This window comes from Aphelocoma coerulescens, chromosome 1A, assembly GCF_041296385.1.
Source record: "Aphelocoma coerulescens isolate FSJ_1873_10779 chromosome 1A, UR_Acoe_1.0, whole genome shotgun sequence".
Classification (NCBI taxonomy): Eukaryota; Metazoa; Chordata; class Aves; order Passeriformes; family Corvidae; genus Aphelocoma; species Aphelocoma coerulescens.
In genome coordinates this window covers 62,622,437-62,635,114 of record NC_091014.1, presented here as the reverse complement: position 1 = coordinate 62,635,114, position 12,678 = coordinate 62,622,437, and the positions used below count along the sequence as shown (strand labels likewise).

The 12,678-nt window shown below is 40.7% G+C and overlaps 1 protein-coding gene across 1 annotated transcript in view; it reads left to right on the top strand.

Moving 5' to 3' along the window:
• The window catches only part of PTN (pleiotrophin), a 77,650-nt gene that overhangs the window by 51,187 nt on the left and 13,785 nt on the right, over positions 1-12,678 (top strand). The window contains exons 2-4 of the mRNA XM_069003138.1: positions 2,351-2,460; positions 3,931-4,104; positions 5,155-5,316. Coding sequence (XP_068859239.1) covers positions 2,352-2,460; positions 3,931-4,104; positions 5,155-5,316 — 445 coding nt within the window. The 5' untranslated portion in view covers position 2,351. The remainder of the gene's footprint in view (positions 1-2,350; positions 2,461-3,930; positions 4,105-5,154; positions 5,317-12,678) is intronic.

The following is a 12,678-nucleotide window of genomic DNA, read 5'->3' as shown; positions in this document are numbered from 1 at the left end:
CAGTCTACATGTGTTTCCATGAAAGCACTTAACTCTCTCCTTCAACAAAGGATTCTGGTGAGTTGATTGGCAGAGATGAAGTGAGAAGACAAATTATAGTGAAAATGGGATGTTAGGTGATGTGCAGTGTTACTGGTGGGGAAGCTCCCCCAAAGGAAAGGAACAAGGGACTGGGCGTGGAGTTTGATTTTTTAATAGTGTTTGAATCATAAAATTGTTTGTGTTGGAAGGGACCTTAAGGATCATCTAATTCCACCCCCCTGCCGTAGGTAGGGACACTTTTCGCTAGACCAGGTTGCTTAGAGCTCCTTCCAACCTGGCCTTGAACACTTCCAGGGATGAGGCTTCCACAGCTTTCTTCAACAGGGTAACCTGTTCCAGTGCCTCACCACTCTCACAGGTAAAGAACTTTTTCCTAATATCTAATCTAACCCTACTCTCATTTTGAATTCATTCCTCTTTGTTCTGTCACTACATACTCTCATAAAAGGTCTCTCTTCATCTTTCTCGGGACCTCCCTTCAGGCAGTGGAAGGCTGCAGTTAGGTCATCCCAAAGCCTTCTCTTTTTCAGGCTGAACAAACACAATTCTCTCAGCCTTTCTGCGTAGAAGAGGTGCTCGTTTGATTATGGAAAAGCAGTTTGAAGTAAGCTGAGCTAAAAGGCAGGTTGCATATTTAATTTTTAATTGCTTATTTAATGTATTTATTAATTTGTATATCGATTTTATTTATTTAATTAATTTTCTGTGAAACCTGAGAGGCTCTGAGTGGAAACATATAGCAGAAGAAAGGGAAAAACAAACCTGAGCTCTCTGGCAACTCATGTGCTTACTCTGGGCTCTGAGTTCACTGGAAACAATGGTGGTCCTTTCTTTTTGAAGGGAAATGATACTTTCTTTTGAAGTAAATGAAACTGGTGCTAATGACAGCTCTTTCAGACGTTTGAATGCCAGGTCTCTTGTAGTCTTCAAATAAACTTTATTTCAATAGACCTATTAAGTTGTCTCATCTGACTTCTAGAATGATATTAAAGCCAGATACTTGAAAGTCTCTGTGTTTGGGATTCCTCTCATGTTTTCCATGTCAGTTACAATTATGTTGCATTTGAGCAAGAGGTTGCCAGCAGAGAATACTGAGGAGTGCCAAATTAAATTTCAAATACATTTTGTTCTTTGTTCATGTTGAGAAACATTTCTCCTCTAAGGTTGGTGTGCTCAGCAAATGAGATCAGGCTGCCATTAAACTCTCTGTAAATATCAGTCTAGCTGAGTTTTAAAGGCCATCTTAGTGGCACTCTTACACCTCCTCTGAAGGTTGGTGTAACATGAACATCAGGGGTCCTGGTTTGAAGAAAAAAAAAAAAAAAACCAAAAAAGTAAAATGGGAGAAACCTTCCTTTCATCCAAGCAATCTCTATCTTGGTACCTGGCTGCCTGCTAGAGAGATGTCCCTAGGAAAGGGAGAGGTTGCTTATTTTTAACATATATATAGAATGCCCTGTGTTCTGATAAACAGTGCCAAAATGAGACAATGCAAATCATAGGAATGGAAAAGGGAAAGCTCAGAATGGCTTTTGGTGACTGGTTAGTGACTGATGCTTCAACCCCCAAGCAAATGTATTTAATGTCTTTTTTGTATTTGAATATTTGCTTCCCAAATCCAGATTCTGGGTTCATTAGCATGCTGTGGATAGCCTCTAGCAGTGTGTGCAAGTCCTATCTCTGTGCCTACTTTGCATTTCAAACAATTAGCTTAATTTATATTATGAAGAGACACTAATTGGAGGGGAAGGAAGAAAAGAAGTAAGTAGCAACATGCCAGTGACAATTAAGATAATGCATCACATCTCACCTATGTTAGTTTTTGAGAAAGCAGCTCTTCTCAGATGTCAATTAAGCCTAATAAGAACTTGAACCCTTGCAAGGTGGACAGTACAGTATTCCCTACTTCATATGAATTGGTAAACTGAAGAATGAATTGTATGTTTTGCTTATTTTTACACAGCCAGAGGTCAGAAAAGAAGAGGGGAGTTCCAGGCCTGTCAGGATCCTTGATTCTCTAGCAGGTTTCTAGAAGACAAGCAATAGTTGCAGAACTTCCCATGGCAAAACTCATCCAATAACATCAGTGATGTAGATCAGGGATTTGGTACACAGGCTGGAAAACAGTTAAAAATCTCCGTATTCTCTCTGGAATGAAGATAATTGCCCATTCTCACAATAGCTAATTATGTGTGACCCGCTTGTGTCTTGTGGTCCTGAAGCAGAGCTTCCCAAAAATGCTTTAGTTGGAGTCCCACTTTTTACAGTCTCACTAACCATTTTTTTCCTGTCTGACATTGATCTGCAGAATGCAACAGCAACAGCAGCAACGTCGAATGTTCACAGCTGCCCTCCTGGCACTTATTTTCATTCTGGCCACCGTGGGTACCACTGAGGCTGGCAAGAAAGAGAAACCAGGTAAGGTCCAGTCTAATTCAGAGTTAATCCCCAAGATAAATAGCATGTGTGGGAGAATGTTAAATGCTTTTGGTTTTGTTATGAAATTCAGGTCATTTATTAACCTTTTGACATTAGGGCAGGATTTGTGGCTGTGATGTGTTCTGTGTTAAACAGGGAAACAGAAATTGGTTTCCATGTCAAGTAGAAGCTTGACAGCCCCAGAGACTGGAGTCCTTGGTTTATCACACAGTGCATATTGCAAAGCAGCTTAAAATGTGCTCCGTGAGTAGTTTCATGCTTGACTTAGGGAGAAGCAAACAGGAGTGGTGAAAGAGCAGTTATGTCACTCGTTCAGTGTTATAAATGACAGTGCTACACTGATGCTGTGTGATGTGGAAATCCCCTGACAAAGAATTGTACTAACTCGCTGTTGCACAGACAGCCAGACATCCAGCAGTACTTGCTTTCTGTCAGTGATGAACTCAGACCTCATTATAGGAGAAGCCGGCCTGGGGTGGAAAATTCATATCTGTCAAACTCAGTTTTGGCATTTTTTAAAGAACATATTTTTTGGTGTTTTTCTTAAGGTCTTATTATTTTCAGGCTACTTATACACCAGATAATGTGAATTGCAAATCTATCAGAATTAGTGTTCCCAGTAAAAAGAAAGGAACTTTTTAACCATTTTAACTTTGTGGAAATAATGAGAAAAGGGTAGCATAAACATGCAAGACCTAGAAGAAAAATAATTTTATATAAGTATATTTAGCATTTAAGTATATTGTGATATTTTAGGGGCCTAAGTAATTATATTTGTGAGCCCTTGGGTCTGATAACATTGCTGTCTTTTCATTTGGGTTTAAGGATCTAAATAAAATCATGATCCTTACATTTGTCCCTGAGCAACAAACCCACCTGAATTAGCAGCACTTTGAATAGACTTCTCCATGTAGCTCCTTTGCCTTTGAAGTTTTGTTCATATTCTGATATAAAATGTGACATGGTATAGCAAATCAAAAGTTTGCATCCCCCAGCTGTTCCTTGAAGGTGCTCAAATCCTGTGATACACGTCAGCACATACATTTCTCATTGTTTGGTGTACAGTGCTTCAGCTGGAACTGAGGATATACTGGAGACAGAGGAGTGTCCTTTCTGATTGAGAGCCCTCCTGCATGTTTTGGTCAGAGATACTTGTGGGTTTTTAGATTTCTGAAGATGAGAATCCACTTGAGAATATCCAGGAAGACTAGTAAACATGTCAGTGGGGCTGAGTTTGAGTGATCCTCCAATGATCATCACTGGACTCAAAGGGGCTGACTTGTCTGTGCAGAACTGAGAAGACAATGTCAGACCTTTTGAGCCAATTGTGTTACAAATTATTCCTTATTCACCCTTCCAGGTGCTGTCACTTTGATTCAGTTTAGAGAACATCTCCATGTGCACTGGGTACTGACCACTTCTCTTGCTTGGTTCCTTGTCTCCATCCAGAGAAAAAGGCGAAGAAGTCTGACTGTGGGGAATGGCAGTGGAGTGTCTGTGTGCCTACCAGTGGTGACTGTGGCCTGGGGACACGTGAGGGCACTCGCACTGGCGCTGAGTGCAAACAAACCACCAAGACTCAGAAGTGTAAGATTCCCTGCAACTGGAAGAAGCAATTTGGAGGTCAGCATCAACCCTCTTAAGGGATTTACTTCAACTTTTTATTTTAAATATGGAGCAGGAAGCCTGTATTTTCTGCTTAGTTCTGCAAATGTCTTGGCGAAGGGGTTAGTCCTGTGCTTCAGGTGCATCAGAATTAGAACACGCAAGGCATCAGGAGGCAGCTTCCTCAGAGCTCCTCTGCAGAGAGTACTTATAACCTACTTGTTGTAAACTCAGCCTTCCAGCATGCTGAGATCTGCTCTCGGTGGTGTTCAGCCCTGTGTAGGGCAGTATTGCAGGTTGCCAGCTGTGATCCTCTGCCATGGCTATCACAGGCTTTACAAAAGTGTGTGATGTGGAGCACGGGGCGCTGGCTGCCTGTGTGTGCAGTGAAAGGAGTGAGTGAAGACCAGAGTATTTCATTTTTATCATTCAGTTCACAAGGTTCATATGTAACAGTTTGGGAAGATACGTCAGATCTGTCCTGGACAAGATGTCTGCCCAAAGCTCGAATTTTTTTACAGAATCACAGAATTAACTGTGATTTGATTACTCTTGCAAACTTGGCTTTTTTTCTGGTAAGCAGCTTGCATGATTTTGAAATTATTGTGACCTTACCAACACAATCAGTGCTGCAGTTTCAGACTTAAGAATTTTATGGTTGCACATACATTCTAGAAACTATTCAAGCCTTATTTGGTAACCTCTGGCATCACACAAATGGGGAAACAGCCGTACAGAATGTAAATGACATTTCTCGTTGCCATTTCTTTCTTTTTTTTTTTTTTTAAATTTTTTATATTCACAGCTGAATGCATTTTTCTTTATATGACAAAAATGCGATATCCATGCAAAAGCATGAGGATTAAATTTTAAAACATTGGGGTGGGGGGAGACTGCAATTACCACTGCAAACAATCTTTAAAGTTTTCTTGGGATTCTTTTCCTCAGCTGTACGTCTTTTTGTCTGTGAGCACCAACTGCCTGTGATATCCTAGTAGACTCACAACAGTTTGGATTTCACACTCAGTCATTGTGTTTTAAATTTTGCCTTTTATTTCCTTGCTGCAGCGGAGTGCAAATACCAGTTCCAGGCCTGGGGAGAATGTGACTTGAACACGGCCTTGAAGACTCGAACTGGGAACCTAAAGAGAGCCCTGCATAACGCTGACTGCCAGAAGACTGTCACAATCTCAAAGCCCTGTGGGAAGCTTACCAAACCCAAACCTCAAGGTAAATTCCATTTGCTGAAACTGCATGATAGTTCATTTAAATCGTTGGGTTTGGGGTGTCGTGTCCTCTTCAGTGAGAGCTCAGTTTTACAGGGTATTGCACTTTCATGGCCTTTCCTCAGCTCTGCACTGCTCCTGTATCTCAGTGCTCAGGCAGGGAATATTCCTGAGCTGGATAGTCAAGGCTGTCTCACACTTGAAAAGTAAGCTGAAGATTAGAGCTCCAATTTTAACTTTAGACCACCTGTACTGTTACCAGTTTGCTTACACAACTAGACTTCCAGAGTAAAGATTCTTTTCATAACTCACTTGCTGATGGGAACAGAATAATAATAATAGCATGAAAATATACCCCTCGATAAATTCATCTTTTATATAGGTTTTGTTTGATGTTGAGTAATGACTAGTTGGAAAAAGGACTGCTTTCCTTCTGGACAAGTAGCATTGAAAGGATATTCTTCTCACTGAACACTGAAATATGAAAATGTTGTTCACCCTTGGGGTTGTTTATTCTTTATTCAAACATAGCAGGAAGGATAGTACAGAATGTATATGTTTTATTTTTGACTGGCAGTATAATTCCTAGCACACAGAAAGACATATGCCCTGCATTTGTGTTTCCAGGTGGCCCTTAGGAAAACTTATTTTCTTTGTAATAATTTGTGCCTTTTAATGCACTCTTTTGTTGTAGTAGCAGGTGTTATGTGTATAGGATGATTTACAGTGGGAGCTAAAACTGTGAGATCTTGTTTGAGATACAAAAGTAGTGTGTTTTAAGTAGACTATAAAAGCTATGCTATCCTGACATTGTTTACTTAAGACCAGCAGGATTTGACACATTCCAGGCTCTGAATACTTGGATAATAATACAAATAAATGTGATTAGGTGTGACAGGTGTACCTGGGACAAGCAATTTTCATATTGTGGGTTGTGGTGCACCATTGATCAGAGGAGTACCTGCAGGTGGCCTGCTCTGCTTGTGCAACCAGAGCAGTTGCAGGCACTTTGTGTTAGTGCATGCATCCATCTGCTTTGCAGTCAGTGTGGCTGTGACTGGTTTTCCTTGCACACTGTCCATGGAGTTACCAGACGAGCCTAGAACCTGTGTAGATAGTGACAGGCTGTGGAGCAGCAAAGTTACAACTAGATTTTCAGAGACCACCTGGATTAGTTGAGCTGGCAACAATAAACATCATATAGGGATTGAAGCGATGGGATGGGAAGGGCTTTGAGATGTGTGATTTTACTGTGTAGCAGTTTGGGGGGGCAGGAGGTTTTTTTCATGTTTTCAGGGTTTGGGTTGTTTTGATAGGCTTTTTTGGTGGTTTGTTGTTTTTTTTTTTTTTCCCTACTGAGTTTCAATGCCTAAGTAGCATTTAGGAGTTTACTGAATGAGGCTTCCTATTGTGCTGCCAGAAGGCCTCTGCCCCTGGAGCCTCTGCCTTGTCCTACTTCCACTGAGTCAGATATCCATATTCTGTCAATGGCTGTCAGAACAGGGGGAGAGGGAGACAAAGCAGAGCATTGATGCAGCATTGTTTTATGACAGCAGTGCTCTTGGGTGGTACAGGCTCATTTTCAAGTTACAGTTTTAAAGGCAGAGCTTGAGAAATTGCTGGATTGGAGTCAACTTTAACCAATTCTAGATTCTAGGAGTGAGTTATAGCTGAGACTGAAACTTGGATTGGGACTGACTGCAGCAAAGTTATGGGATTTGACTTAATTAGGAGACCTGACTTCATTTGATTTGAAGGAATGCAAAAAGAGAAATAGGTACAAGTGTAGGTTTTTAATCATAATAACTGTGGGCAGAAGTTCTGCTCTCCTGATCTGCGTTAGAAATCTCATGGCATCTTCCTGTGTGCCACCTGCTCATTCATCTGCTCTTGGCATTAGTAGCAGCAGCAGGCATGGGAGTCACACACACACAGCCTGCTGGGGCTCTGAGCTAAGTCCATATTGCAGATCTGTGGGTATAACTACATGGGAGCTACACTGGACAGTGTGTTGGCACCAATAGGAGGATCTAGAGGAAGAAATTAGGTCACACAGATTAGTACTGTGTGAAAAGTTTTGCCCCACTGAACTTTATTTCCGAGTTAAAAATCAGAGTGCTGGCATGTTGGCTGGAATGAGAGTGTTTGTTTTCTTCCTGAGGTGAAGGAAAATAGAGTTGGAGGTAAGTACAAACCTACAACTAGATAAAGGAAAAGAATTAAACTGTATTCATTTTGTAGCTAGAATCTTAATGAATTTCCTTCTTTGGATATGAGAAGTAAGAACTGGATTATGGCCTGAGCCCTTCAAACAGTGTACAGTTATATGTTAGGCTCCTTTTCCACCCCTAACTTTGCATCAGTGCCTCAAGACTATACCAGAAAAAGCCCATGATGCATTATTTGGAAGCAGCAGGTTATTATCTGAGGCACAGTGTTGCAAAAGGTCTATGCTGAAATTCAGCTAGATCTCTGAATGCTGGTCAAGGGCTTTCCATTCCTCCCAGGATTGCCTGGAGTAGCAGGGCAGGGGCTTTCTGGCATTTGGGTGCTCTGGCAGCAGAGCAGTCTGTCAGGGGCTTAGCAGTCCCAGGAATGTGTTTTACTGTGAATGGTTTCCTTTCTGACTGGTGTGTGCTTCAAGAGCTTCACCAATGAACACACATCTCTGACAGCAACAGGCTGAGAGCACCAAAAGCAGGTGTGAACTGACTGAGAATATTGCACTGAAAAATACCTGTATATTCAGAAAAAAGTGTTGTTTTTGAGATTTTCCAGACTAACCCCTTTTCCAGTGAGGTGAAATTTTTACTCTGTTAGGTTGTGTTTGTAACCTCTCCATTGCATCAGTTTTCCTTTTGATATCATATTGTAAATAAGGTCAGTAAAAGCCCCTATTTAGTTTCTCCAATCAGTGGTAGTTTATATATCATCTTTTACTTTTTTGTCACTCGCCTTCTTTTAAAGCTAAAACTTCTGACTTAAGTATTTGTGTAAGAATTTACCCACAATAAGAATACTCAGCTAGTGGACTTAGCTAAATTCCTTCTATTATTGCAAAAGAGCTTTTGTTATGAAGAGACTGGATTTTAAGCAGTAATCTAAGCATGTCATCTACAGGTGTGTGTTGAAAGAAGAAAATATTGTTGTAATACTACCTTTATTGCTCATTAGACCCACTAAATTAGCTAAATATAATTTCAATTTTGATCACCAATTGCATGGGGAGTACCTGAGACCTTCAAAATTCTCCCTAATTTTAAAAAAATTAATTAATGTGATTAGTTAAGAACCCCAGAAACTGTGTGGGCAAGACAGGTTATCTTGTCTAAGCCTGACCAATGAAGTGGTGTGCATCAAATTTCACCTGACACATTTCTTCCATGTGATATGGTGTCTGAAGTTCCTCCTCACCTTGTCTGTTCTTTGAGAAAAATGCAATTTGATTGATCTTAACTGTAGGTGCTGCTCTACTGTTGCTTACCCACCTTTCCAGCTCATCAACATATGGCAGCTTTGCTGATAGGATGAGTCTCTCCCCTCTCGCTTAAGGGTTTCTAAAATGACGGCTGTTCATAGGCGTTGGATCTGTTCTTAACACAAAGGAAAATTATACTTGCAAAAATATCACAGGGTTTATAATTTTACAGATTTGTTGATAGCAAGTATAGTTTGGTTTTCCAGGAGCTTCTATGATCTCTGACAAAACTTGCACTAAGTTAAAGCAGGAGATACTCACGAAGTTTGAGAGTCAATGCCTTCTTCATAAACTGGAGACCTAACTGTTCCTATGGATTTGTTTTATAGTTATTAAGCATTCACAGAAAAGCCTTAAAATATTTTTTAAGCACTCTTCATTATTTTGGAAACTAAAAAAATAAATATTTGCTTCTTAGCAACTGCTCTGTGTCAGTACGTTTTACTTCTCAGCAGCTGTCTTATGGATTACAGCTATATTTAAGGGTGAGAGCAGATGATGAACCAGGAATTTTAATTTTATCTGGCTTCCTGACAAGCTCATTTCTCCATAGCTTTACTCACATGTTCTCAGACTGGAAGACAGTAGCTTGGTCCTGGGCTGCTGGGCTAAAGTGTAGGTATCACAGGATGAAAAACATCTTTCCTCCTTCAATATTGTGCATTTAGACAGAGAGATTGTCAGCAACATAACAGTGATGTCCCAGGCACCACGGTTTGTTGTGCATTTAGTACACAAATGAGGTCGTGAGAAAGCCTGTCCCAAAGTCTGGAAAGGATGAAAGGATAATTTTTATCATGAAATCCCAGTGGAGGCAGGCACCTCTCCTCTGGCACACACAATTGCATATTGTAATCAGTGTCTGCAAGGCTGCTGTTGCTGAAGGTCTCCCTAAACTCTCCTGACAGATGTGACAGACTGGGGCACTTCTGTCAAGTGGCAGCTCTAATGGCCAGCTTGTGCTGAGGAGCACAAAATGCTTCCGACATCCTCCATCTGGTCTAGTACTTCACACCCACCCAAACTTGATTGATGCTTGTTCAGGTTCCAGCCAGCCAGAAAGCAGAAGAATGGGGTATTGTCAGGATTGAGGAAACATTTTGCTTTAACTGCTAAGAGATGAGGAATTTTATTTTCATTGAGCTGGGTTGCCTGATGGACTTTTTCTTTTTACACTCCTTTTGTCAGTCTCATTCTTTCTCTCTCTCTCCCCATAACTGTTGTACTTTCAGATATTTATTCTTCTGATTAAGATAAAATTAAGTAGAATAAGCAGTTTGCCTGCCCTTTCTGCAATGTACCCTTCATTTTTCTGAGTTAAGCTCCTTTCTGATAACTTTTTCACCTGGCTATATTTAGTTCTTTTTAATAAATCTCCCTTCCCAACTCTTGATCAATTTACAGTATATCACATCTATGAGTTTGTCATGCCTCAGCTCAGTCCTTGCCACACAGCAAAACTGTGTGCTGAGGTTGGCAAACATTAACACTGCTCACACCACTGTTGTCTTTAGTAATTGGGGTGCCAACCAAAGATCACATACTCCAACATGCAGTGTTTGGAAAGATTTCCCACATGAAGGCTAGACCTGACTGAGTTGTTAATGGCTGTAATCTCTTCTGTATGATTCAGATCAGGTTTAGCATTTGAGAGCATAGCAAGGTGTCAGTACAGTTCCCTGTGTTGGTGCAGTGTGAGTGCTACTGCAGTGGAGGACAGACTGCACTCTGTATTTTAATCATTTCATATAATTTGAAGAGTTTTACTTCAGAGTTAAGTATAAATAATCCACCCCACCTGGTTTCATTTATCTTTATATCTTTACAGGCAGCAATTAGCTAATCCTGCTATCACTCCTTGGAGCTTAGGAAGTCTAATTAAAAGGAAAGTAGTAACTGAAAGTCAGAAAGGCTAAATGATTTCCCAGATTGACTAAGTATCAGTGGCAGGTCCAGGCATGCAGCTAGTAGCTGCTGCTCCCTTTTATCATGGTCTGCAAATAAAATTATCAGAATGTGACAGTTTACTTCAAGGTATCTGAACTGCAGTCTTTAATTAAGGTCTTTGGTTTTGACGTCGGTAATCTCAGTGGACTTCCATCAGTGTTAAACACCATTTTACCTTGGGTCTTCTTAGGGAGCTTGGTGTCAAATCATAGAGATGAGCTTGTGTTAATGGGCAGGTGTATCCCTGTCTTTACTTTGGTAGCAGGAAAAGAAAACAACCTGTGGTTTTTGAGCATTCCAGTGACAGATTCCTACCTGCAGGGAGAACATCTTACTTGGAGTGCACTGCCAGAACAGAGTGACCAGCTTTGGCAGGATGACTTAACTGCTGGTTGTTGCAAGGAGCTGACAGTGGGGTATGAGTGACTTCCTCTTCTGAGCTATTTGTTCCTCAGACAAACTGGGTGCTGCACTGATGAAATTGGACCACTTCATTTTGCATGTTAGACAAGTTGCTTTTTCTGGGCTGCCCTCCCTCAACCTTGCCTTTGTGCAACAGCACAAAGAGCAGCTGGAGGGGACACAGAGTGAGAGGAAATGACTTGTTAGGGCTGCAAGTTTCTTTTGTTTGAAAGATGCTGGTGTCTCCTGTTTTGGCTTCGCAGTCATGCTGTATCTCCCTCTGTAGGTTTTAGTATTCCCCATCTCTAATGTAACTCATTAGTCGTGCAGGCATGCAGCTAGTGTAATAATTAGTATTACAGGAGGCAGAATAATAGAATCTGCTCAAACTAATTAGTTATAAAAATGAGGGATTTTCTCATATTAGGAAACAGCTGTGATAGTTAAAGCAAAACCTGAAAGGCAAAATAGGGAGGTTTTTTTTCTGTTCTAAAGGGTGAGACAGGTTTATTGAAGAATGGCCCCTGGCTCTGACCAGGAGCCTGTAGTGAAATACAGTGATCTGAGCTCTGTGGGACAGGACACTGGAAGTGTTTGCCCAGTGGGAACAGCATAGCTGGCTGTTATTATTGTTGCTATCATCATGATTATTTGTATTGCATGAGTGCCCAGAGGCCCCAGCTGAAAAAGGGTGCCATTGTACTAAGCACTGCATAAACATTGTGAGAAGCAGTTTTGCCATGAATAATTTATGCCTTATGGTGCTGGGAAATGTGAAAACCAAGAGAAGAAACAGTGGTCCAGAGGGGCGAGACTGGGTACTAAATGCTTGGTTGTGTTTCCCAGTGCCCTGTGCTAGTCTGAGGACAAGGCTTGTGTTTCAGGATGAAGTGAAACTCACAGGAAACTTTAGGCTCTGAGACAGATCTCTGTCATTTGGCTCCTTGCTGCCATAACAGGAGGAAATATGATGTTTCTCAATTTCAGTGGGAATGAGAATAAGCTATATAAGAAAAACAAAACACAATGGTGCTTACAGTGTGGACCAGCCTCAAGCTGCTTATAAGCTGCCAGTGTAGCCCATAACTAATAAAGTTTGGATGTCTTTTAATGGTTTTTTTTCTGGTTCCATTTCCTTAGGTTTCTTGGAGGCTTTGCACTGTGGTTTCCCTTGAGACTGCTTTTGTACCTTTGAAAAATTTTCCTGTTTGGATAAATAATTTGAATGCCTTGTCAGATCATAGCATAATATCAATCTGATTGACACAACCTTCATTCCAGGGAGAAGGAAATGCACGTAGGAGAGGGAGAAAAAAAAAAATTTTTAACTAAATATTTTTCCATTTTTTATTGTTCTGCAGCTTTTATGGGTGTTTTTGAAAAAAAAAACATTGGGATGTTTCATTGAAACCTAAATCTCCATATTTTTCTGACCCCCTGGTTTGTATTTCAGACTTTTTTTTTTTCTATGCTGCCCCAAAAGATGAAGAACTGGATTTGACAAATTCTCATTTAACCGTGTTGTACCTGCAGGTGTTT